General features: G+C 37.9%; 2 protein-coding genes across 2 annotated transcripts; one reads left to right on the top strand and one right to left on the bottom strand.

The window, feature by feature from the left end:
• The first annotated feature begins 7337 nt into the window (after positions 1-7337).
• On the top strand, positions 7338-16760 carry LOC108679382 (glutamate-gated chloride channel). The gene is made up of 9 exons (XM_047880301.1): positions 7338-7370; positions 8191-8691; positions 8848-9457; positions 11666-11763; positions 12961-13069; positions 13408-13634; positions 13903-14073; positions 14207-14385; positions 14646-16760. Exons 1-9 carry the CDS (start codon positions 7338-7340, stop codon positions 14704-14706), a joined length of 1989 nt encoding a protein of 662 aa, XP_047736257.1. The 3' UTR covers positions 14707-16760.
• Positions 16761-18317: 1557 nt separating this feature from the next.
• LOC125177824 (glutathione peroxidase 7-like) lies at positions 18318-18969 on the bottom strand. The gene is given in 3 exon segments (XM_047880300.1): positions 18318-18448; positions 18451-18619; positions 18622-18969. Coding segments are annotated over 3 exon segments (648 nt in total).
• Positions 18970-26940: the final 7971 nt, after the last annotated feature.

The raw sequence follows: 26940 nt of genomic DNA, 5'->3' as shown, positions 1-26940 counted from the left end.
GTTATTAAGCCTACATAATATGTTTTTGAATCCGTGGAAAAAATTTGAACTTTTTCCTAGCAGTCTATTGCTTCAAATGAATTGTGCAAAATACTAAATTTTTCTTCTTATGAATATGAAGAGAGCCTTCTAACTCTATCAACGAATATTTGGCAGCGAACGGTCTATTTCTTCTTCATAATGGATCGAAAGACCTGGCTTGAGGAATTGGAAGGTCCTGGGACGTTGATTCAGTATACCAGTGTATGCTCCAAACCCCCATTTTGGAAACATTCACCTGCCATTTTATTATTATTAACACGCTGACTCCGATTGCTTCATCTTGTAATATTATTTCATTTTTTGTATTATTATGAACAAGGTAACCATATGATCTTTTTACCGGACAAACTTTGCGATTTAGTTTTTTTCGATTGCGTTGGCCGGCTAAAATTTATGATAGGGGTGTTTCCTAATTAAATTTTTAAAAACTCCAAAAAATAGAAAAGGGAATTTTTACACCGGAACCTTTCAAAATACCAGCATATATTGAGTTAAACGCATTTTTGGCCTTTTTTTCGCGGACTTGGCTTTTTTTTAATTAATGCCATCTGGCAACTCTGAATTTTGTACCACTACGTCCTGGAGAAATACATTTCGTGGTACGCATATTACATATATACCACTTCGGAGTCAACGTGTTAAACCAAGTTACTATTTATCTAGAAAAAAATGTTTTAACGTATTGTATAGCAATAAGTCATACAGTAAAACTTAAGTTTGCAATACAGGCGCTCTTATCGCATTTAATACATAAATGAAAATATTTAGTCGACTTACCTTAAAACAAAATAGTGCTCACTCGTGTCTAAGCTTACTTGCGGGATAGACACCAAGCGGCAGACATTTGGCATTTTTCTGATCTACTTGCCGCCAGTACTGTCCCCATGTACAAGCACCTTGAGGAATGCCGGACAGGGCGACGCGTCTATCTCTGCCACGTCTATCGATGCACAAACTTATGTGCTATTACTACCTTATAATGATATTCAATATTTTTAATAAAATTACTAGGTTGCTTAAATCGCAAGTTAATCAGGAATTTAAAAGCAAAGAAAACAGCCAGAATATTAACCATTTCTTAAGAATGAAAACGTTTCGGAGTCCAGCTCCATCGTCAGTTCAAAAGTTCAATACCTATAAGAGAAGCAGAATCAATTAGAAAACTAAATTTACATCGAAGATAAAAACATAAATTGACAAAAGTAAAAACAAATACACATAAGGAGACAGGCCTATCTATTTACAATTTCAAGGGGATAGGAGCTGAAGGCTGCATTTAACCGAGGTTTCTGTTTAAAAATATACAGAGATTCTAAAATACGTAGGTCAGTAACACCGGTCGTGTAAGCTAGAACTCTAAAATCACTATCGGACACCGGAACATTGCACTGCTCGGCATGGACGCGCACAGCTGAATGAGGAGGATGCGCAAGTAAAGTTCCCGTTCTAAAACTTCTGCCCTTATGCTCCGCCAGCCTAGTGTAAAAATTGCGAGACGTCATGCCGACGTACGCTGATGCGCATTGCGCACAACTGTATCTATATACTAGGGACGAACGCATAAAAAGAGGGAGAGCATCTTTATGCTTGAAGAACGAACCGATTTTGAAGTTATTCACCAAAATCACCTACAGATTTACATTCGGAAGATATTTATTGATCAAATCTTTCAATTCCTTAGCCATAGTCTCAGATGCTTTACCGAGGTAGGGAAAAGAACAGTAAATCAGGTTCCTACTGTCACAATCGGGAACAACTTCATTATATTGCCTTGACATGAATTTCTTAATTTGAGGATAAATCAATTGCGACGGAAACCCATTTGAAGAAAAGATGCTGCGCAAAAATTCAAATTCAGTGTGCATAGCATTGAAAGTGGAACAAATGCGGTAACCACGATTTAATAATGTTTTAATAACATTTAATTTGAAACGAAATGAGCAAAAACTAAAATAGCTGGTGCCTAAACCGGTAAACGTTGACTTTCTGAACACAGAGGTCTGGAAACGGCCATTAGATTTTGTAACATTACAATCGAGAAAAGATAAAGTATTGTTGGTTTCAAGCTCCATGGTGAATTTTATTGAATGATGTTGGAGGTTTAGATAATCAAAGAAAAGGGCCACATGAGAGGGATGCTTGAAAAGCAAAAAAGTATCATCGACATATCGGTTATAAAAAACAGGTTTAAAATCAAGAGGACAATTGGCCAGCCTTTAGTCCTCTCATGTGGCCCTTTTCTTTGATTATCTAAACCTCCAACATCATTCAATAAAATTCACCATGGAGCTTGAAACCAACAATACTTTATCTTTTCTCGATTGTAACGTTACAAAATCTAATGGCCGTTTCCAGACTTCTGTGTTCAGAAAGTCAACGTTTACCGGTTTAGGCACCAGTTTTTTTTTAGTTTTTGCTCACTTCGTTTAAAATTAAATGGTATTAAAACATTAGTAAATCGTGGTTACCGTATTTGTTCAACTTTCAATGCTATGCACACTGAATTTGAATTTTTGCGCAGCATCTTTTCTTCAAATGGGTTTCCGTCGCAATTGATTTATACTCAAATTAAGAAATTCATGTCAAGGCAATATAATGAAGTTGTTCCCGATTGTGACAGTAGGAACCTGATTTACTGTTCTTCTCCCTACTTCGGTAAAGCATCTGAGACTATGGCTAAGGAATTGAAATATTTGATCAATAAATATCTCCCGAATGTAAATCTGCAGGTAATATTGGTGAATAACTTCAAAATCGGTTCGTTCTTCAAGTATAAAGATGCTCTCCCTCTTTTTATGCGTTCGTCCCTAGTATATAGATACAGTTGTGCGCAGTGCGCATCAGCGTACGTCGGCATGACGTCACGCAATTTTTACACTAGGCTGGCGGAGCATAAGGGCAGAAGTTTTAGAACGGGAACTTTACTTGCGCATCCTCCTCATTCAGCTGTGCGCGTCCATGCCGAGCAGTGCAATGTTCCGGTGTCCGATAGTGATTTTAGAGTTTTAGCTTACACGACCGGTGTTACTGACCTACGGATTTTAGAATCTCTGTGTATTTTTAAACAGAAACCTGGGTTAAATGCAGCCTTCAGCTCCTATCCCCTTGAAATTGTAAATAGATAGGCCTGTCTCCTTATGTGTATTTGTTTTTATTTTTGTCAATTTATGTTTTTATCTTCGATGTGAATTTAGTTTTCTAATTGATTCTGCTTTTCTTATAGGTTTTGAACTTTTGAACTGACGATGGAGCTGGACTCCGAAACGTTTTCATTTTTAAGAAATGGTTAATCTCTGGTTTGTTTTGGGTGGAGAAAAGTTGCAGCTCATATAGGTTAGACCTGAAGAAGTTAGGCCAGAGGAGGTTTGGCCAGATGCAGTATGGCCATGTCTACCTTTGGAAAGCTTATTTTGTGGCTGTGGACATCCGGCGCTATAGCTTTGAGCACTTGACTTCATAGGCTGTTGTGCACTCTAGCGTTCTTACCTATGGAAAGGAACATGAACCTAAGTGTGAAGTTTGGCAAAGCTGGCCTCCGGCATGCGCCCCGTGGGTTCAACAGCGAGGCTGACTAACCGGATGGGAAACTACAAATCTAACGTCCGCATATGTGAAATAAATTGCAAAAATCCGAATTTATAATAATAAAAATCCTATATTTTCCTATCAGCGTCAGGGGGGTCATTTTCAACACTGCCTTGAAGGACGTCGGTTGACAAGATGAACGCGCTAGCGCCGCTGCTGCTGATCACAAGTCTGGCAGCCGCCGCCCTAGCGCAAGAGACTCAACGACCGGAACCAGGTGAGGTTCAGCGCTCTGTTATACAGGGTGATTCACAAAAGTTTCCTGTTTTGTATTTCGTACCAAACAGCCAAATGTAGGAAAAGGGAAGGAAGTGTTTCATAAGAAAGGCAAGGTCATGAAGTTTTGTGTCTCGCCTAGTTAGTTGCCGCGATGCATTGGACAAGTGAGCAGCGTGCGTTTGCTGTCGAGGCGTACTTTTCTAATGGTCGTTTCATTATCGCTACTCAACGAGCATTCCACACTCGGCTCCGTATTCGTCCTTCAGGCCGGGTTCCTGATCGGAAATCGATGGGTACGTGGGTGAACACATTTAGAGCGAGTGCAAGTGTGAATGCAAGATGAACTGGATGTCAGAGGACTGCCGCAACACCCGAACACGTAGATTAGAGGCGAGAGGCGTTTCTGCGTTTTCCACACCGTACATCTTCCGCGACATCTTGCAGAGCGCCTCATCTACTTGAGAGATGACCTTCTATGGCCGACTCGATCCCCCGATTTGGCTCCGTGTGATTTTATCATGGGGTTATCTTAAATAAAATGCTTAAAATGACTCTCCAAGGACCCTACCTCATTTGACGAACAACATAAGTACGCCAAGCCATCTTCAACATACCCGTCTATATGCTTCAGCGAGTTGAACGGAGCTTCGAAAATCGACCAACTGAATGAATTGACAATGGAGGCCGTCATTTGTCCGATGTCATCTTAAAAATTAAGTGATGCAAAATTTCAGACAATGTTTTTTCAATCAAATCTTTATTGTAATGATATCTTTGCTAGTTAATTTTTATTGAGCTTTCAAATCAGGAAGTTTCCATGAATCATCCTGCACAGTACAAATTATGCAAGGGAAATGTGCAATATCAAGTCGTACATGAAATTAAAATATTACAGTCTGTTTGGAAACTAAGAATCATCCTCTTATCGCAGCACTCTTATGGAAATATTCTGCGTATGTTTTTTATGCGGAGACAAGGAATAAAAAAGATTGCAGTACCAGCAGCAACATTCATATTAATAACAATTGCGATACTGATATTAACATTTTCATGAATGTAGATTAATTGGACGTTGCCCGATAGGGGGCTCCGTTCAAGACATATTTTGCATTTGGCTAAGAATTTTTTATAATACGAGTACAAATAGTTCACGAGGCATTTAGATAAGACTCATCACGACCACTTTTATCACAGCGTTGGCACATCATTATCTAGTTGGGTATTCAGGCCACCAAATACTATATTTATACATTGACGTGTAAATAACTTAGTATGTCCTGAACTTATGTCGCCTTTGTGACGCTGCAGGCGATGGTGCAGCTGCAGTGATGCTGCTGCAGGGCTCCGGCACACCAGCTGCTACAAGTTTCGCGCGTCTCCTGAACCCGTTTCCGGAGCTGAGGAAGTTCACGGTGTGCTACCGCATCCGCATGTACCGCTTCAGGGAGGAGGGAACCCTACTGTCATATGCCTTGCTTGATACTGATAACAACGCTTTCAACATTGGTATGTCTTTAGAGTCTTCGTAAATTTACTCAGGCTGTAAATCCAGAAATGGTTATGTTTTTGCCAATTTTTATCGGTATTCTTGAAGGAAATACTTATTTGAATTACTTCCACTTTTTTCAAAATCAAGAAGCTGAAGCAATCGTCTGAAGACTGTATAAATATATAATACTTTTCATTTTGTATTACAAGTTTCATGGCTGTATAAATATATAATACTTTTCATTTTGTATTACAAGTTTCATGGTTTTAATTATGATGATGAATTTTTAACATAATTGTGAACAAAGATGAACGGTTTGACATGAGCACCAGCTCTCTTTATGACCACCACTTCAGTTGTGTCACGACGACGGATTTACGTTAAATATATGGGGGCAGATCACAGGCTGTATGGCTACCAGGTGTGCCTGAGCAGCATTTGTGCAACGTCCAATGTGATCACTCCACTGTGGTACTGGAGTCACTTTTGCTTCACTTTCGACGGCTCTGACAAGTCCTGGATTATCTACATTAATGGAGTAAAGGAAGCTGGAGATAAACTATATAACTTTCCCGAAGTGATTTCTGAAAATGGAGCTTTCGTCATTGGTAAGGCGGGTTAAAGATGTTACTCATAATGTAAATATTATTCACAGAAGGACACTTTTCCTGCAATAGTTAAAACTTAACGAATATTATAGCTTGTTTACTCTATTCAAGAAGGAAAACTAAAATGTATTACATATATATTAGTCGTTAATCTCTATTTAAATATTACGTTCAAAGTTATTTTCTATGGACATATAACTAAGTGGCAGTGCTCATATAAATTTATTACCTCATTCCAGGCTCAATTTTATTTTAATGTAAAAATCGATAATGAATCGGTGGCTGGCGAATTCAGAAATTTTTTCACATTGATTAGCTCTTTTAATGAAAATATCAAGTGATCTAAATTGACCAGCAATTGTGTTAGCAGAAGAGCATACTTATTTCAATTCTTCTAGTAATAAGTTGATTCCGACCAGGCCAAGAACAAGAATATTTCGGAGGTGGTTTCGAAAGAGACAAGAGCTACAGCGGAGAGATCACACAGCTCAACTTTTGGCACCGAGTTTTAGACGCATCTACTATCAAAAATGTAGTATCTCATGCATGAAACTTTAAGAAGTAACTGAATTAATGTCGATATGAAATTTAAATTAGTCAACATATTTGCCGTGGATAGACGGCTGTTTGAGAACGCTCATCATATGATTGAGTTTAATAATAACATTTAGTGGTCTGATGTATAGATGATATAAAGCACAATTAATGATCGTATTACTACAACAGCAGTTTACGAGTATATAGGGGAACTCACGAATTTTTTTTTCCTTATAACCCGGCAGATCGCCGAATGCAGTAATAAAGATGAAGGTGATGCGTTGGCGTGGTCAACACTGCGCTGGAATATCAGTGGAGAGGTCGAGTGGCTTGTACAAAACTTGACTACTCTCTGCTCAACGTCTAGGCGAGACTTCATCTTCTTCCCAAACCGGTTTCAATTGAACGAGGCTCGGGCTATGTGTAAGGTGATTAAATAAATTAGTGTAAGCATATATTAATCCATTTGGACATAAATTTTTTGATGCTTGTTACAAATTTTCATATAAATTTGAATTTTCGATGCTATAAAATAATTGTGTGATAATAAGGGAAACGTTTACTAATTTTTGACAGTTTGCTTCAATGCTCCTCCGTATTTTAGTAGTATATTTAGAAGCTTGATGCGTAATTATGAAGTTTTATAGGTAACATTTACTATTTAATCATAATGAGCCAACGAAATGCGTGATCCGGCGAGGAAGTATGGATAGATCATTTGGGCGGCCAGTGTAACCTCGAGACACCTGGGACTGCACGAAGAGGTGATCGAACAGTACGAACGTCGGGAAACCGAGAACTCTTGTGTAAAACAATAACTGCACCAGCATGTCGTACGGCTGAGCGCCTAATAAGCCATGCCGGCATGGCTTCAGTGGCTGGACGCTCATGTTAAAAGTTTTCCTGGGTCCGTTTTCCTCGGTCCTGCAGTCCCAGGTCTCATAGAACTAGTTCACTAATTATTCGTCCACTTCTTTATCGAATCAAACTCCGGAATTCGACAATAAAAATCAACGTTGAAATGATATCGGAAACGTTTCGGTTTTTCGACGACATAACGGCCCGTTTCAGTAAACTGGTTGTAGGTCAACACGCGATTCTCTATCACCCACTCTCTCTACTGAAATGGCGTTTCTCCACGAGCAGACTCCTCTACTCTTCTTCCCCCCCCCTCAATTAAGATTGTTTATACCTCAAGTGATGCGCAGCTCAAGTCATCCACATTTCGCTGTTGAATCCTGTACATTAAAATGTGAGCAGCTTATTATGCGATACCCAGTTTCCGATACTCTGCTAGAATTCCGAAGTATATATTCATTCAAAAACTCATTATCGGTTAGTCTCACTGGTACCAATAATTCAAAAAAATTCACTCCCAATCAAATTTATTATTCCAGTCCTGCAGCTATGTCAATCAATCGTGATTTATGGAAAGATCGGGTTCAAAAGGCTGGATCCCTTGTGAATCAAGTCACAAAAAGTGCAGGAATCGGCAATAGGCCATGGGCCTATTTCTTCGGTGCCGACACTTCTATTCTATTCTATTTAGATTAGATTTATATTCCGCTTAGATTCCGTTTCCGATTGATTCCGTTTAGAATCAATCAAATCCTGCACAACGCTAGTAAATAAACTCAAAATGTGTATTTTTATACGCATTATCCGTATTTTTATATGCATAAAATAAAACATGCCCTTTTATTTGTTTAGAAAGTCGGTGGGGAGATTGGCATCCCTATCGACGACGCAGAAAACACTCGGATGTTCACCGAGACGGTCGGCTGGGCTGAACACTGCTCTAGTTACCTCGGATCAGCTTACCTGTGGCTTGGGGCTCAGGACGGTAATGTAGAAGGCCGCTGGGAGTATTTCGAGTCCAATAAAACAATCACGTACCAAGGACGTTGGCGTGGAGGTGGCCCCAGTGGAGGCACTGTCGAAAATTGCTTGGTGATGATGTATGGTCCTGGCATCAACGGACTCTGGTCCGATTTCGCTTGCTTCGATTCACATAAAAAATGCATGTTTTGTGAATTTAAGAACTACACAACAATGTACCTAAAAGGGCCTCTCACTTGCAAAAATTCGCCTTTCAACAATAGATATATCTTACATAGAAGCGTCAATGACCGGCCTTCACTCACTGGCTACCGGCACTCCGACATCATTTGGAACAACGAAACCCAAGCTTGGAAGCTGGCTTCGAAAAAAGTGGGACATAATTGTTGCTTGCATAGAGTCGTTTGTTTATACAATGCGATTTTTCAATATATTTTTGGAATTTGATGCATTTGTTTAATGCATCACATTCCTTGAATTGAAGTAGGAAAATCTTCAATGAAAAAATTTATTTTAAACATTTTACAGACGCTGAGTGCCTCGGCTCTGCACATTCCTGATTCGCCCTCTGATTATCCTTTCGGGACGAAAACGTGGGAGGTGGAATCACAAATTTGTGGATACAATCCAGGTGAAAAGGTTCATTTGACCATATCGGCCTGTTTTCCTGGCGAGTACACGTGTGATGATGGTTCCTGCATAGACTTGCGCAAGAAGTGCGACCTCAGAGTGGATTGTCCCGACAACAGCGACGAGACGAAATGCACTCTTCTGAGCATCCCAATCGGTTACAGCAACTCAATCCCACCGCCACCTCTTGTTCAGAGTGAGCCGCTGCCAGTAAATATATCTGTGTTCATATCTTCATTCCCTGAAATCAAGACTGAAGATCTCTCCTTCGAAACAAACTTCAAGCTGCTGTTAATGTGGCAAGATACGCGCCTCAAATTTTTTGACCTGAAAAACGAACGTTCCCTCAACATGCTGACGCCCGAGGAGGTACAGAAAATTTGGTTCCCCGAAATTTTCTTCTACAACGATAACGGAAATCTATATTCCAATCTGGAGAAAGGATCTCGAGTTGAGTTAATCGCTCGAGGAACAGCTGTCCAAGGAGTATCAGACAACTCGGACGAAGGTATGACCTCAGAGTGGATTGTCCCGACAACAGCGACGAGACGAAATGCACTCTTCTGAGCATCCCAATCGGTTACAGCAACTCAATCCCACCGCCACCTCTTGTTCAGAGTGAGCCGCTGCCAGTAAATATTTCTGTTTTCATATCTTCATTCCCTGCAATCAAGACTGAAGATCTCTCCTTCGAAACAAACTTCAAGCTGCTGTTAATGTGGCAAGATACGCGCCTCAAATTTTTTGACCTGAAAAACGAACGTTCCCTCAACATGCTGACGCCCGAGGAGGTACAGAAAATTTGGTTCCCCGAAATTTTCTTCTACAACGATAACGGAAATCTATATTCCAATCTGGAGAAAGGATCTCGAGTTGAGTTAATCGCTCGAGGAACAGCTGTCCAAGGAGTATCAGACAACTCGGACGAAGGTACGTACTATTTGCATAGAAAATGTAAAAATATTCCATTAGTTAAATTTTAAAAATGTTACATATATCATATATAATAAGAACAGTTATAATCGAATACATTATCTATGAATGGAATATCATGAGGTCTCATACATAAAGGATAGTTTTTTAATCAAGCTTTTAATTTTTAAAAGCATCTTTTCTTGAATTATACAAGAAACTTGATTGCGTACTTATTCAAATGTTTCCTGAAACAGTGGCAACCATCCTCGCCATAATTTGATCGTACTAAAGAATTGATGTCGCTTATTTGCTTAAATCGCAAGTTAACTAAAAATTTAAAAGCAAAGAATAGTCCACAAAAATTCTTATCTTTATAGAAAACGTTTCGGAGTCCTGCTCCATCGTCAGTTCGTAGAATCTAGAATTCATGTAGAAAGTCACAAATTAGTACAATTGAATGCACAGAACACAATTAAAAACCTAAATTTACAAGTAATAGGACACAAAACCTATCTATTCACAATTTCAAGGGGATAGGAGCTAAAAGCTGAATTTAAACTGGGCCTAAGTTTAAAAATGTACAAAGATTCTAAAATACGCATATCTGAAGTACCGGAGGTGGAAACTAACACTCTAAAGTCACTGTCAGAAACAGGGACATCGCACTGCTCGGCGTGAGTGCGCACAGCCGAATGAGGGGGGCGCAATAGCAACAGTCCGGTTCTACAACTCCTGCCCATATGCTCAGCAATCCTGAAATAAAGATTGCGTGACGTCATCCTGACGTACGCAGATGCACATTGTGCACAACGAAATTGATAAACCAGGGACGATCGCATTTGAGCAGGGAGCATATCTTTATGTCTAAAGAAAGAACCTATTTTAAAACTGTTTACCAGAACAATATGAAGTTTGACGTTTGGAAAGTATCTATCGAGCAAGACTTTAAATTCTCTTGACATAGCTTCGGACGCAGGGCCGAAGTATGGAAAAGAACAATAAATAAAGTTCCTACTATCGCGCTCGGGAGCAACCAAACTGAATCGCTTCGACATGAATTTCTTGATTTGGGTATAAACCAAACTTGCCGGAAATTCATTAAGCGAGAAAATATTTCGTAAAAATTTCGTTGTGCACAATGTGCATCTGCGTACGTCGGGATGACGTCACGCAATCTTTATTTCAGGATTGCTGAGCATATGGGCAGGAGTTGTAGAACCGGACTGTTGCTATTGCTCCCCCCTCATTCGGCTGTGCGCACTCACGCCGAGCAGTGTGATGTCCCTGTTTCTGACAGTGACTTTAGAGTGTTAGCTTCCACCTCCGGTACTTCAGATTTGCGTATTTTAGAATCTTTGTATATTTTTAAACGTAGGTCCAGTTTAAATTCAGCTCTTAGCTCCTATCCCCTTGAAATTGTGAATAGATAGGTTTTTTGCCCTATTACTTGCAAATTCAGGCTTTTAATTGTGTTCTGTGCTTTCAATTGTACTAATTTGTGACTTTCAATGTGAATTCTAGATTCTACGAATTGACGATGGAGCTGAACTCCGAAACGTTTTCTATAAAGATATGAATTTTTGTGGACTATTCTTGGCTTTTAACTTTTTTGTTAACTTCAAATGTTTGTTATGAAAGTGTGGTGTAAAATGTCGTCGAACTACGGATATCTAGAAGCTAGGGAATGCTCTCGTGCCTAAACTATGGAAATCACCAAGATCAGTTGGTTATTTCGACAGACACTATTTCAATCTTATTGTATAGAATACATATTATAGCTTCACGTGTCTCTATTCAACAGTGACCATATTCAGTGAAGGTGCTGTGGCGATGAGCCAGCGGTACAACGTCCTGTATTCCTGTGATTTTGATCTTCTCATGTTTCCATTTGACGCCCAGGTGAGTTGAACGGCAACTTATCCTATTGTTATTTCTCGTTGTGCAGAAATGATGATGAATCATTGATATTAAAAATGAGATCAAGATACTATCATTCCTTAGCGATTATGAATTGATTATAAAATATTGTCATAATTTCAAGTTCAAATCATTGTACAGACAGCATGCATTTTTAGCGCATTTTCTCATTTATGGAAAAAAGACGCTATTGTGCTCGTCATGTCCGTCTGTCGGGGGCGCAGCCGTAGGCCACAAATTTTACTCTCAAATAAGCCTTGCAGCCAACGCCAAGCTTCATCATGCATTAACATTACTCACTAGACTAGACTAGAAGCCGCAGACTACGCTTGAACTCCGCAATCTAGACAAGCAGTACACTGCCCAAAGATAATAGCGCCGTAGGTCTTCAGCCAATGTTTAAGCATGCTCGCTCATAAGCAGGTAGTTCCCCATCCGGCTGTACCTACTCCGGCCTAACCTCTTCTGGCCTAACTTATTCACGCTGTCCCGGCTCACATCCTTCTTGCAGCCAATGAGTGGCTCTACCAGCACACTTGGACCGCCTTTCTAACTTCTTGCAGCAAATGAGGTTAGGTTAGGTCCGCTCAGGTTTGTTTTGGGTGGAGAAAGGTTGCAGCTCGTATAGGTTAGGCCTGAAGATGTTAGGCCAGAGAGGAGGTTTGGCCAGATGCAGTATGGCAATGTTTACCTTTAGCAAGCTTATTTTATGGCTGTGGACATCCGGCGCTATGGCTTTGAGCACTTGACTTCATAGGCCGTTATGCACTCTAGCGTTCTTACCTATGGAAAGGAATATGAACGAAGTGTGAAGTTTGGCAAAGCTGGCCTCCGGCATGCGCCCCCGTCTGTCTGTCTGTCCGTCCGTGACTTCACGTTTTCGGCGACGAGAAAATGCGCTCTCTGTCACTCACTGCAGTGAGTACTGACTCTACTACTGAGTTATATTTTTTGACTCTTTTTTGAGCCAATTATATTTTAGTCTCCTCCATTATTTTCTTTCTGTATGATTGGCTTCTAAGAAAAAATTAATTTCAAAATTATTTATACTAGAATAAATTTTTGTACGTTTTTGGCGACTCTTTTACTGAATCCAATTTTAATTTAGGAAAACCTTTAATGCCTTCCTCGTCTTCGAACGGTGTACAGTGTGCTTTGTAATTTGTTTATTCTATTTAGGACTGTCATATGACCTTCGAGCTGACGTCGGCAGCTGCCACCTACTTAATGCTCAGGCCGGATAACATCACATACATCGGCAGGAAGGATCTCGTAGAGTACACTATAAGTAAATTAGTTAGGAAAATTACATATTTTGCCAATGTTTAAACATAAGATTCAAGTAGATTGAAGGTTAGCCAAACAATAAATCCTATGATATTCATGAGACCTGGAAGCTATGAAGATTTTAGCTCGAGCATAGTCGTATTTCGGACACATGAGCAATATTAACAGTTTTATTGGAATATAAAGCTTCTGAAATGGAAATTAATTTTTTTTAATTATCAATGACGTAGGACCAACCTTCAAACCAGTAATGTTTGAAATTAATTTCAAAATTATTTAAAGTGGTATTTAGCTACATGACTAACTGCTGGCTGTGGAAACATTGCCTTGTTTTTTCAGGCGAGTTCATAGACGTTAACAGCAGCATCGAGAGCGGGTACTCTCAGGTGACGCTCGGTGTTCGCTTCGAGCGACGCTTCGGCTTCTACATACTCACTCTGTACATCCCCACGGTGCTGCTGGCAGCTATTGCGTATTTCTCGCTGCTCTTCAGCCCAGACGAGTTTGAATCGAGGATGAACGTCGCGATTACAGCAATGCTTGTGCTAGCAGCTCTCTTCACTCAGGTAATCTGCGCATAATGAGAGATCTGATTGTCACCCAAAAAATTCCATTTAACATATAAATCTGATGGATAAATAATAGAGATCGAATATTTTATACTCGATTTAACAAACTCGAAAATATCATTACAACTGTTTAGGTTAATTTAGAATGAAAACCACGTTAATTATTAACCCAGCGCACTTACATACTTCCAAATTACTAATTTGACCCTCCTATAAAATAAACAGTATATGCAACGAATAATATATGTTAACGTAACTGCTGCAGACATCAAACTCCCTGCCGAAGACTTCGTATTTGAAGCTGATCGACATCTGGCTTTTCTTCTCCATCGTCATCATCTTCTTGGTCGTATTCTTCCAGACGCTCGTTGAGTACTTCTCCTACCCGTCCCTCCTCATCCCTTCTGGCGGTGACAACAAGATTCATGTCCTTGAGGTATGAAACACTGAGTACAAAAAAACGGTATAGGTTTCTATATGAAAACATGATAGAGATAATTTGAATTATATTCGTTGAATTTTATGTCCAATTTAAAATCCTTTACTTTAATTCAGTACTACCCATTTAGGCCATGAAAACTGCTCCACGAATTCCAAAATCTACCGTGTGGTCCAGGCTTCGCACACCTTCATGCTTCGGGAAGTTCAAAGAATTACCGAGGCACATTAAAATTTATCTGGCTGGCCGCGTCATCATTGCTCTGTGTTATTTGATCTTCAACATCGTCTACTGGGGTATTGCTTTCAAGTGAGTTATAAAAGTGTTCATCTCTCTCCAGCTCCTGATTTGCATAATTAACCTCAGTTGAATGGTATATAGCCGATGGCAACTTATTTTCTGAAATAATTTCGTTTTAAATTTTATTTGTGTACCACTAGATTTTTCTCTCTGTTGCGCTCCTAAATTTTTAAATATTTATCATAGCTACAAGATCAATAGCCATCAAGAACATTCAACAGGCAGATTCTATGCGCGTGTTTTTTCAACTTGAGAATGCATTTCTACAGGCACGTATCGGAGCTGAGGCGTCGAGACGATCGATTCCTCAGGCAGGAAACAGACAAGTAAACAGGTGAAATTTTTCAAGATCGAATTCCAATGCATACTGATTGATTTTTGATTATTTTAATTTATTGGAAGTATTTGTATATGAATATAAGACTTTTTCTCTTTCAGCCCTTGTGAAGTGCAAAATTTTGAGCAAAACATTGTGGTTGGTACGTTACAATGTCAAATTCCCTCAACATCAAAGGATGAACTATATCGTTGGCATTTCATATCGTTAGATCATTTTCATCCGGTGGATGGATCATACCACTAGTCTTTGTAATAATTGAACCTGCATATTGACATGGGCACACACGTGTCATAATCGACTAATGAAGTCATTATGAAGGCACAAAATATGGCAATTGCCAAATTTTCACTATGTGTTCTGGCACAGCTTCTTAGAGTACAATTGTACTTATTTACTTCGTCTCTTATCAATTTTACGTGTCTGTAGTCCTGGAGAATGGATTTATTTTTCGCCATCCGCTATGTACAATTACAGCCAAATGTCATTGGGGATTTGAAAGACTTCCCCAGCAGAAAAGAAGCCTATGTAGATGAGCAAGATAAGTTTCATATAAAAGTAAAAAATTTTTGTTAATTCTAGTCGTGCACTGGAGAATTTTTTGTCAACCTGAATACATCAAAGCTTTTGTTTCTCTAGTGTGTATTCATGCTCTCCAACTACCGTGCGGTAAAAATATGAATCAGTGAAGCTTCATTGACAAAAATATTTCAGGTTTGGTTAACTTGAGAGTGTACCAAGTTGAACCGAATACCTTCTTTAGCTTTGTTTACTTCTTCTGTTGTTGAGCCAGGCTTCGAAGTCATGCTGAATCTATGATAAATCCGAAAAACATTGGAAAACAAGTGTGAGGCATCTTTTCCTTGCTCATAATGGGAGTTATACTGGATATTTTTCTCAAATTCACGAAAATCATACAAACAATGCGGAGTTCATAAATGAACAAATAGACATTACTTCTTCGCCAATCATAACGATTGCAATTAAACTTCAAAACGTCACAGATGAATATCAGTTGGAGCTGCTTGTCAGCGTCAATGGCAGTTACTTTTTTATTGGCCGAGCCAAACTTTGTTAATCTAGAATTAATGTCTAGGTATGTTGTTCGATTCTTGATATGTTACTCGCGTGAAATATATTTCTCCCAAGTGGAGAACTTCTCTCATAGCAGCGAGCAAGCTCCATTTCCGTTTGATGAAGAGATTTAAAAGTTTAACAAAGAGGAATTCAAGTATCATCAGTATTGAATACAGGTAAAATAAAAAAAAAACGTTCTTATCATATGCCGTTCAATTGATGTCAAAATCCATGATTGATGTCAGCTATCGCAACTTTGAATAACTAGCTCGCTATCAATCGACCAGAAAAGATGTCTCAATTGTTGTTTTAATATTAACTCTCGACTGTTAATTCACCGCACGCAAAAAATGAGTTATTTAGAATACCTTCCAGATTTTTTCTCCTGGATCACGAACATTCTTCACTTTTTGGTGAATGTAGCACTGGATTCACCAACCAACTTCATGGATAATGTAGCAATAAAGGCTTTTCTATATGCATCGCGTAGAACTCTGGAACACGTGCTGACGGCGATGTTATTTTAGCTTGGCAACGATGCAGCATTTGGGCGATGGCTATGGCAAAGAAATTCAATGATATGGAGTAAATGCAAATCCCTCAACTGAATTTGCTGCTTTTAATCTCAATGTAATATAAGAATACTGTTGATATATCTTCTTGCTCTTATAAATCTAGACATTTAATATAACATATTAATTACGTGTTTGCGGAATGGTTATCGTATCGAATGCTTACTATACTTTCACTTTATAAATATATTATTAAGTAAACAACGATATATTGCAAACTTATTTCCTATTTAACATTTTACATTACATTCATATTATAAGCTAGAATGTTCAGGTTTGCTTCAAGCAAAAATCAGTTACCCTCAACCTTACGTAAAGTTTAAACAGTTTAAGGACGCTGTAGTAGTTTCTTCAGCATTTAACGTAAGTATTTCTATGTTTCAAGTGCACCAATGTAATAACGCTTGTCATGTACTCGAAATAAACTTTTAAATGTTATAAATAAGCAATAATTTAACCTTATATATAATTTCACAAATGCTTTTTATTGATGGTTCGAAATATACATATTAAAACGGGAACCACAAATGTTTGACGAACTTACGAGCTTGGGACTAACTTCCTTTTTGGGACTAAAAAATTAATCTAGCAAGTGTAAAAAAGAAAAAATAACCAACGCTCGTGCATAAAAATTGCAATAAACCTGGGTATATACATTGAAATTTTACGTTATACTTAGTTTTCCTGATGGCTGACTTTAACATTATATCTGGAATTGAAGTAAATGATGATATAGTGTCTCGATTGTTAATATTATTATCAGCACTCTCAACTAATTAAAGCTGATACAACTTATAGAACGATTCCATTTTTAGACAGCAACATAAATATTTTATTCCTAAGTGATTGTTCAACTGTAAAAGTTTATTACTGGCTGTAAAAACGCCATTTATAAAATAATACAGTAGTTGAAAATCTCAATAGTATAAAATCTGAGGCAAATTGCATTGATGCGTCAATATGGCGTGTGTCTCTTTACTCCATTCGATTTTATATGCCAACAAATTATACGTTTTCTAAACAATTGGATATAAGTAACTTGCCAATTACGATGGTAAAATAATTGATTTGTCATATTTTTTCAGTGTTATACAAAGAGGATCTGTCTGAAACGTAACTAAAATTTAAACTTTTCAGGATAAATTAGTTAGAACTTTCTCCAATGAAAATTATTCTGAAGTCAATTGCCTATTTTTGGTTATTTTTAAAGGAGCTGAGAACAATGCAGAGTTTCATTCCTTACTACTCGTAATTCTCGACCATAGACTTTATAGTGCGCATCATAGTAATTGTTGATCCGATTTGTCCTTAATTAAATGCCAAACAAATATTCTTTTCTGCATTATTTAAGAATGTTTCATTTTTATTCATCTGTATTTATTCAATATACTATTCATTTATAATAATAATACTACTAATAATAGCGGTTTCAGCGTTTAGTAGGCCGTATAGCCGATTCTTAACATAGCAGAATATTCATAGCTTGTTGCGGTCTCGAACGCGCAACTCACTGCTACAATTCTGCTGTGCTTAACCGCCCGGCCTCCTCGCCGATTCTGACCAGAAACTGGCGTAGAGAGCTAGGATCGAACCCGCGCCTCTCTGCGCCATTATGGTACTCTGAACTTTAACCCCTATGCCACCCTGATAATGTTGATAGCTGAACATCAAACCAAAGTCTTTCTCTATGCATTAATACAACCATAGAGAAATTATGATGGTGATTCCACACAACTCGTTTACATAATGCCTCTTGTTCCAGGAAAGAAGACATTTAAAGTAAATTGAGAAATCGATCAAAGATTCTCCATCTTCACCCATGAAGATTGAGCGATTTATGGCGTGAAAGAATTGCCCGGTTCAACTCAACAATAATATCAAATCAAGATAAGAGGAGCGTGCATACATTCATCAAAGCATGGTCGGGTGCAAGATAGCTATGTTTCCTAAAGCTCTTATTTCTCTTCCTTCTGATCTGAAAGATCCTTTTTGAGTGGCTCATTCCCGGACTCCTCGGCCGCCAGTTTAGCGGCATCGACGGCTTCTTGTATTTCAGAGACAATTTCCTCCATCTCGGTGCGGGTGCCCAGGCTTTGAGGACGACGCCATCGTGGCTTACCAAATACTTGTAGAAATTCCACTCAGGCTCCACTGATGATTGTTCAACTAGGTTGCGGAAGGCAGGGCTGGTATTCTTCCCAAAGACATTAATTTTATCGAGTATGGGAAACTCGACTCCATATTCCTTGCTCATATAGCCTCTGCCACATCAGCAGCTTTGTCAGGTTCCTGGTCACCAAACTGGTTGCAGGGGAATGCCAGCACCGTGAAGTAACCATCATTACTAAGGTCATGTAGCTTTGTGAGGGCTCTGTAAGTGGAGTCTGTAAAACCGCACTTGCTAGCCACATTGATCACCAAGGATACCTTTCCTGGAAGCTGTTCAAGCGGGTAATCTCTTCCCTGTTTGTCAGTAACCGTGAAGTTATAGAAGTCCGAAGCTTTCACTGACGAAAAAATAACGTCAATGAAAGATTTAAGAAAAGATTCTTCATAATTTTCAATTGATTTATTTCTAGTATTTACTGTGGCACAATACCCTCTCATCGCCCTCGAGTATCTTACAGGTCGTTATTGCGGCTGCATACCCGCAAATTTGGCTTCAATGTATAATTTAAAGTTATTAGTATCAGTCTTTTGTGAGTAAAAGTTTGTACGATTAATGCGTATGAGTCATGACCTGTAGAGTGCATTAACAAATAATACGGTTGGTTAATGACCAGAGAATTCGCCAAATTAAATTTTCAGGGTCGAACAATATTCTTCAGATGCATTAGTTGATCAAAATGCAGGTTCAAGGGAGTAATATCAATTTATTAACGACGTTTCGAATGTAACAACATTCATTTTCAAGTTACAGGAAGCATTGAATACAGAAATTTTGATGGAAATAATATCATGTACTTATTTCCATCAAAATTTCTGTATTCAATGCTTCCTGTAACTTGAAAATGAATGTTGTTACATTCGAAACGTCGTTAATAAATTGATATTACTCCCTTGAACCTGCATTTTGATCAACTAATGTCATCTGAAGAATATTGTTCGACCCTGAAAATTTAATTTGGCGAATTCTCTGGTCATTAACCAACCGTGTTGAAACAAGCTTATTCTGCCTTCTGATACTAACTAATAAATAATATCATACAAATCAAACTCCAACCAATAATTGTTGCAGTATAATCACAGCTAGAGGCCTGAGGGATATTTTCATGTTTTCATAATACAAAGTTTCACCGTAGGTCGAGCAAAGTATGTATATATTATCATCAAACTACATGTTTGCTCCAGTCAATTCCTTTCTTATATGTTGAAATATAGGCTGCAGCTCAAAGTTTAGGCTTATTTTAAAATATGATTGGCTGACTGACGTTGACCAGAAAAACTTAGGCTAATTTCAACATAAGTTATCGAATATTTTTTGCACACCCTAATCACTGACTTGAGATGGATGGTGAGGGTGTGATATATCAAATTTATAGAATCAGCGCTGAGCAACAAAATGGAGAGCACTTCATCTATAGAAAAAACTGTGATTACATATCAAGGCAATGAGCAGACACATTTATATTCAAATATCAGTTAAAAATTCAAGGGAATCGACAATCGATTCTCTGCCTGAAATATACCGTGCTGAGGCTAAGTAAAACCCAATAATATCAAACGTAAAACCCAATTATATTAATAAAAATATTGCTTTATCCAACACCACTGTAGACTTCAGTTTATCTTCATGATTATAAGAATACATCTAAACATCTTGGAAACAATAATCGATGCATTTTGAAATTGCCAGGTAGATACTCGTACTTTTCTGCATCACACGTTAAACTGCGAAGAATAATGAGACCTCAACTTTAATATCATCATTAATAAAGTTGTTCATAGTGTCCATCATTCGAGAGGATGTATTAGACATTAGCAAATCAGAGCACGATGAATAACGCAGAACCAAAAATTTGGCATGATCGAGCGGCGGCTGTAAAGTTCGGGGCCTTCAGAGTAATATATAATGCAGGCATTGGAGAACATAAGTTTCATGCTTTCTAATGCAGAGACATTTAGAAGTGAACACCTCATGTTATAAATCGCGTTATGATCATTGCTTATTATGGAGATTTCTGACGTGGCCGAGTCATATAGAGCACGTCCAAGCGTCACACACTATGTCCTCCTCGGAAGCCTGCGGGAAGTTAAAGCACAAACCTGTCATTGGCCAGTCTCTGGACAAGAAATTAATTCAATGTATGTACGTTAGCTTTTTATTTGTTGATTTTCGCGATTTCATTGCTCTCAAGAATGAAAAAATCATATAGGTGCCATTTTTTCAAATATCATATTTAGAATGTAGGAAAAAATCACGATCATCCGATTCCTTCGAATATTGAAGTTATAAGTTACGTATTTCACATTAACAATTTAACATGGAACCGTGTTCTATAAATCAGATGGCTCTCCGAAGAAGATCAAAGGCTAGCGTATACGTACACAAGCCCAGAACTCTGGATGCATTAAAGGACGCAATGCGCGTGGAAGTCGGGCAAGTTGAGAGAGCGGTGTTGGAGAGAGTCTACGCGAACTTTCATGAACGCCTACAGCACTGCATCAACAATTTCGGCCACCACATGCCAGATGTTATTTTCCACACTTAACTGTCTAAATTGCCATTTCTTTGTGAACCTGATTGCATCAATAAAGTTGTTTTTCAGTAAAAATATAATGTTTTATAACGTTTTTAAACCGACTGTCCTCTTTGCCGGACCCTGTACATATTAAAATGGAAACCACAAATGTTTGACTAGCTTCCTTTTTGGGACTAAAATATTAAGCTAGCAAGTGTAAAAAAGAAAAAATAACCATAGCACGTGCATTAAGATCGCAATAAACCTGGGTATATAGATTGGAATTTTACGGTACACGTAGTTTCCCTGATGGCTGGGTTTAACATTATAGCTAGAATAGAAGTAAATGATGGTGTAGTGTCTCGATCGTTAATATTATTATCAGCACACTCAATTAATTAAAACTGATACAACTTATTGAATTATTCAATTTTAAGACATCAGTATAAATATTTTACTCCTAAGTGATTTTTCAACTGTAAAGTTTATTCATTGATGTAAAAACGCTATTAACAAAATAATGCTGTAGTTGAAAATCTCAAACTTGCTTCATTACTTGGATACTACTTGCTTCATTACATGGATACTTAGCATAGACGTTATTACGTTAGATACTTGGTATAGACAAATATACTTTCAATAAGAAATTAATTGAATCCTAACGGTCCAGAAACATACGGTATAACATAAGTTGGCCTCGATCATGGCTTTAAGTTGGCTCTCCCACAGACACAGAAAAAGATGTGCGAGGCATTGACTCGACGCAAATCTTCAGTACGGCGCAACGTATGAATAATTAAATCGGAGAGTTTGTTTATTGAAGAGAATGTATCATTATTATCTTTTGAGTGTTTCATCTAATAGGATAAAAACTAATGATTTTATTAGTAATTTATCCTGATGACATTAAACGAATCTGAACCCGTAATTGTTAGGTCCTGATTACTCCTCCGTTGCGTTTGAGAAATCAAAATTAGAATCTAAAAGAAAACATGTGCATTTCCCAATCAAGCTGACAGAAACCGACCAATTAAACTTAATTATGGTGAATGCTCTACTAAGTATCAATATATTTACGTATCAACGTTACTTATATTTCTTTGCGAAGCCGAGTGGACGAGGAACTTGTATATAGTGCGTCAAAAGTGCCAACGAAAGTTCTAATTTAAACTCACTGTGATCATAACGATCCAATCCCTGAATAAAATCATTCATTCGGATTTTATCCGAGTCAATATTAGCTAGGAAAAATTTTCCAGTCTATTGTTTATAATTATGAATAATCAAGTTTTACTAATAATAAACATAAAATTTATCTTTTTTAATTTAATGTATCATTGAAATAAAATTAAATTAATTATCATAAGTACGTATGGAACAAGCTTGAATTTTTGTGAATCAAATTTGTACCATAATTTGCAATTTTTTAGTTGTACCACGTATCCACAACCCTATTAGATTTCCTCAGAACGATTTTCCCAAACTATTTTTGTGACTGAAAGGCTCCAGACTTTAGGCCTATGCGTTTGGTAATTTTTCTAGTCAAGACGAGACAGTAGACTTAGCCTAGATAAGTGGTAAAAAAATTGCGACAATTTTCAGCACTCTGTGGTTATTCCGTTACAATACCGCGACGAAGCTTTACGGTAATATTTATTAATTTAATTAAGTCATTGATGGCGACAGTCGCGAATGTGTAGAACCCTACTTCGTGCCCACACTATTGAGTTCTATAGCAACTTGAGAAACATGAAACCGGCCAAAACATAGACTATGGTGTGGCGTTTGATGAACTTGCGAACACTTGGAAAATGCATTGTAATAGTCAGGCTCCCATCAGAATAGCAAATGGTACGTCCTAAGTTATGTCGGTAAACCAAAGCCAAAGTTTACACCACAGCGAAGCACTAAAGGTCTCTTGCACCATCAGTAGCTGTAGCCTACCACAGAAGGCAGTAATAGGTCTTGACCAAGTATTTAACGGACCAGTTTATGCCCTCTGAACTAATAAGTTTAACCGCTCGTTCATTCAATAATACAATGAAAAAATTTAAAATTGAGCATAATTGTTACTCTGGCAAATGTGAGCTACTTGCAAAGTTATTGGATAATTTATAATTATACAAGATGTAGTGTAGGCGCTCACTACAGGCAGCTACTGACCGCTACTCGCTATTAACCCCTGTAACACCTGTGGTCACTAGCTCGATAATTAGTGGCGGTTAGTTCTGGCCAATCAGAGTGGCGGCCACAACAGCCCTGAATATAATACGCACCTTATGAGTCAGCCGTTTAAGAAAGTTTAAATAGGCTTTCTCTGGCCCTTCAAATTTGCTTTCATATGCAGGGTGGCCCAGTGGTTACAGTTTAGAGTACCAGGATTGGCGCAGAGAGGCGCGGGTTCGATCCCAGCTCTGTGCGCCAGTTTCTGGTCAGAATCGGCAAGGAGGCCGGGCGGTTAAGCACAGCAGAATTGGAGCAGTGAGTTGTGTGTTCGAGAACGCAATAAGCTGTGAATGTTCTGTGATGCTAAGAATCGGCAACAGGCCTAATAAATGCGGAAACCGCTATTATTGTTAAGATAGACATTAGCGGAATCAATTCAACTTGTAAAATGCCTTGAACTCCCGAAACCGATAAAAAGTCATTCCGAAGATGTCACACTGTCAGCAGTAGTTCTTATTTATATTTCATATCAAGGATTACCGATTACGTAGTGCGTCTCGTTAAATAAATATCTACACACCGGAAAATGTCAACGCTTCTATTTTATCCGAGGCGACTCGTCCGAGACGAGACGACTCGTCTCGGACGAGTCGTCTCGTCTCGGACTAGTGCCGGAGTTCGCACTGAAAACTGGCTCGATATCAATCGCTGATCTGCCTGAGGTATGCCTGAAGTCTCTCCTAGACATTATATCAAAACTAGATCTAAATATGTAGTATATTTAGCCTTTCGGCTTCGATAAACTAGTTCAGTTAATATTGAAATAGCAATAATTATCAATCTATGACAAGAATTTGCAGTGGTACAAAAAAAGTTGTTATATTTTAATACAAATTTGGTTCACTACAATTCTATGTTCATTTCTTCCCAATTTGAGAGAATTGTTCTATTCTTTGAATATTATTAAATTTCCAACGATAAAATTTATAATTAAAAATAGTAAATCTGAATAATAGTTTATTCTTATTCTGTCGATCATAAACAGAAGTTATTGGTAGCTAAAGTAATTTTGAACTATAATATGAATTCGGTTAAATCCTATAGAACTATGTAATCGAGTAATTAAATCTTTACGATTACAATGAATTTTGACTTGTACTTTCAATGACATTTTTGACGCACAAAATAATTTCATCGTTTACTTGGTAAAATTATAAATAATATTTGTACGTAAATGTATTGATATGAGAGCATTTCTCCCGATTTAGATGTAATTAATTAATTTCTATCCGCTTGATTGGAAAATCCACACAGATTCTGCTAAATTTTAATTATTTTTTATTTTTCAAACGTGGCAGAAGAATAATCTGGAACTACCACGGGTACATATTTGTTCTTCGTCAACTGAATAAGTTAGTCTTCGCAATGATTTGCTTACTTCAGACAAAAAACATTTTAAGAGTAATAAGGATACATCCTCTCCACTATACAGGCAATTCATCAACTCATTCCAATTCATCAACATTCCTCTCAATTCATCAACTCATACGTTAAAAAGCTTCAGGATTTAACTTTCGAGTATGCCAATCATATAATAAAGGTGAGATGTGTAGAAATTTCATTATGCAAATTTTCGTGATGCGGGCATGTTTTTGATGGTGATGAAGAAATCTAAAGCGAGGAAATCACTTACAGCAAGAAAATTTCCTGTAAACTGAATTATCATGATTCAAAATGTGTTGATATCACAGTTAACATGCACACCTGAAAAGTATCCTCACGAGACGAGTGTATTGCTCATAGGATATATTATAGCAAATTTATTGAGTTACCGAAATAAATAGTCTCTACGTACATAGCCCATACAAGTCAAGTTAGTGACCATCTTATCGAACCAATATTAACTCACCGTGATGAACGTGTCTTCTTCAACTAAAATTACTAAATTATGTCATTTGCATGGTACTTAATATAATAAACAGAATAATTTTGAACCAATTTCACCACCGATGACTGCGGGTACACAACAGCACCTCACAACTACACGCGACGTAGCGGGTAGCGGCCTCAGCTGCCGGGCGGGAGAGGTTAAATCGTCACCTGCCGTTGCGAACTGACAGTCACCGCAATACTTGAGATTAATTTGTAGAGAGCCTGCATTTAAAAAATTAATGAGTATCTGCCAACAGCAGGGCAAAAAGACTCAAATACGGGAAAAAGTGCAAGACGACTCAATGTTTTGTAGTGGCATAACATAACAGTGATGTCGGCCCTGAAGAGTAGGCCCGATATGGCCTGTCGCCGATTCTTGAACTTTTCGTGACTTGTTCACAGTAGATCTAAAATCGTGTCATTTGACCGGATATTTTGTAGAGTGACGATAGTTTGAAATAGCTACTAGACTTCCACCGGGTTCGATATGGTGCTAGGCATTTCAAGTCTGAACATATATTTTTCAATTGCTTTTTCTATTCTGTTCTTGAACGCGTTCATACTTGGAGCGCCAACATGTCAGTGATTCGAAGAGATTCCACATGTCAGTGATTTCCACATGTCAGTGATTCGAAGAGAGAAGAAATTTTGTCGCGTGGATAAATTGCAGCGCAGTTTTTTTAGATTATTGCCGTGGCCCCTGGTGTTGGTTCTTGATAAGATTCAATCATCTGGTCATCATTGTGATTTTCAAGCGAGCTTATCACAAGTGGGAAGCTTGAGATATAGCGTAGTTTGTAATAATAATACGTTTGTTACAAAATAATTTCCACAAACAGGAAGTATTTGTAGCGTGAAGATAGCAATATTTCTATGCAATTTTAATTTATTCTAAAAAATCTAAGCAAATTTTTTCTGTATGAGGTGTAACAAAATCATAAGTGATGCTTTACGCATTCGGATTCGATTGACGACAGATAAATCTACATACTAGCTAGTTCTCAATTTTTCCTTTGAAGAAGGAGGAAAGATGAAAATAAAAACAAGTGAAAATTAAGTAGCATGTTTGATAATATCATTACTTTCAACTATTTACTATTTAAGTTACAACTTACAAATGCAGGAGGTTAAACTTGAATCTGGCCGAAGAACTTGTGTCGAGTCATTAAGGTAGAACTTTGCGTGACTCAGGTTCATGGGATGTAATAATTACTCATAGCATAACACCGCAAAGTCGAAATAAAGCTAATTAAGTTCCTAAGTACTGTAAGTAGTTCCGATTCCACTTGGTTTGCAAAGTAATAATAAAGTAGAGGGTTTACCCTAGAACATTTTTTCTATTGGTCAGAGAATAAGGTTTGATGGTAAACTGAATTAAAATTATGGCTTTCTGTTTCCCAAATAAAAATCAATCGTGAGAGTCAATTATTAACCACCAGACAAGAATTAAACCGCCTTGCCAACTCGAATTTACACTTGGTTTTTAGCCCTGCTGCTTTGTTCCGTTTAGTTGTTGAAAGCTGCTCCATAATTATTACGTTCGGTTGCGGTTGCTACCGTCATTTTGGTGAGAAATGGAGGGGCAGGTTAAATGAGTTGCTAACTTGCTGAGGATTGAAGCTCGCATAGTTATTTACATTTGATTATAAATGTTACTATAACCACTGGCATGCTCGCTAACCAATTATTAGAAATACAGTAATTGTGAAGTTGGTCGCTGATAGCTGATAAAATTCTTGATTTTATTGGTCAATGTTGACCACCTCAACTAAGTCGATATTCTTCATTCGTTAGTTTC

Source organism: Hyalella azteca, unplaced genomic scaffold (genome assembly GCF_000764305.2).
Source record: "Hyalella azteca isolate HAZT.00-mixed unplaced genomic scaffold, Hazt_2.0.2 contig5139, whole genome shotgun sequence".
In the NCBI taxonomy this organism is placed as follows: Eukaryota; Metazoa; Arthropoda; class Malacostraca; order Amphipoda; family Hyalellidae; genus Hyalella; species Hyalella azteca.
Note: the sequence above shows the minus strand (reverse complement) of the source record. Positions and strands in the feature narration are given on the sequence as shown.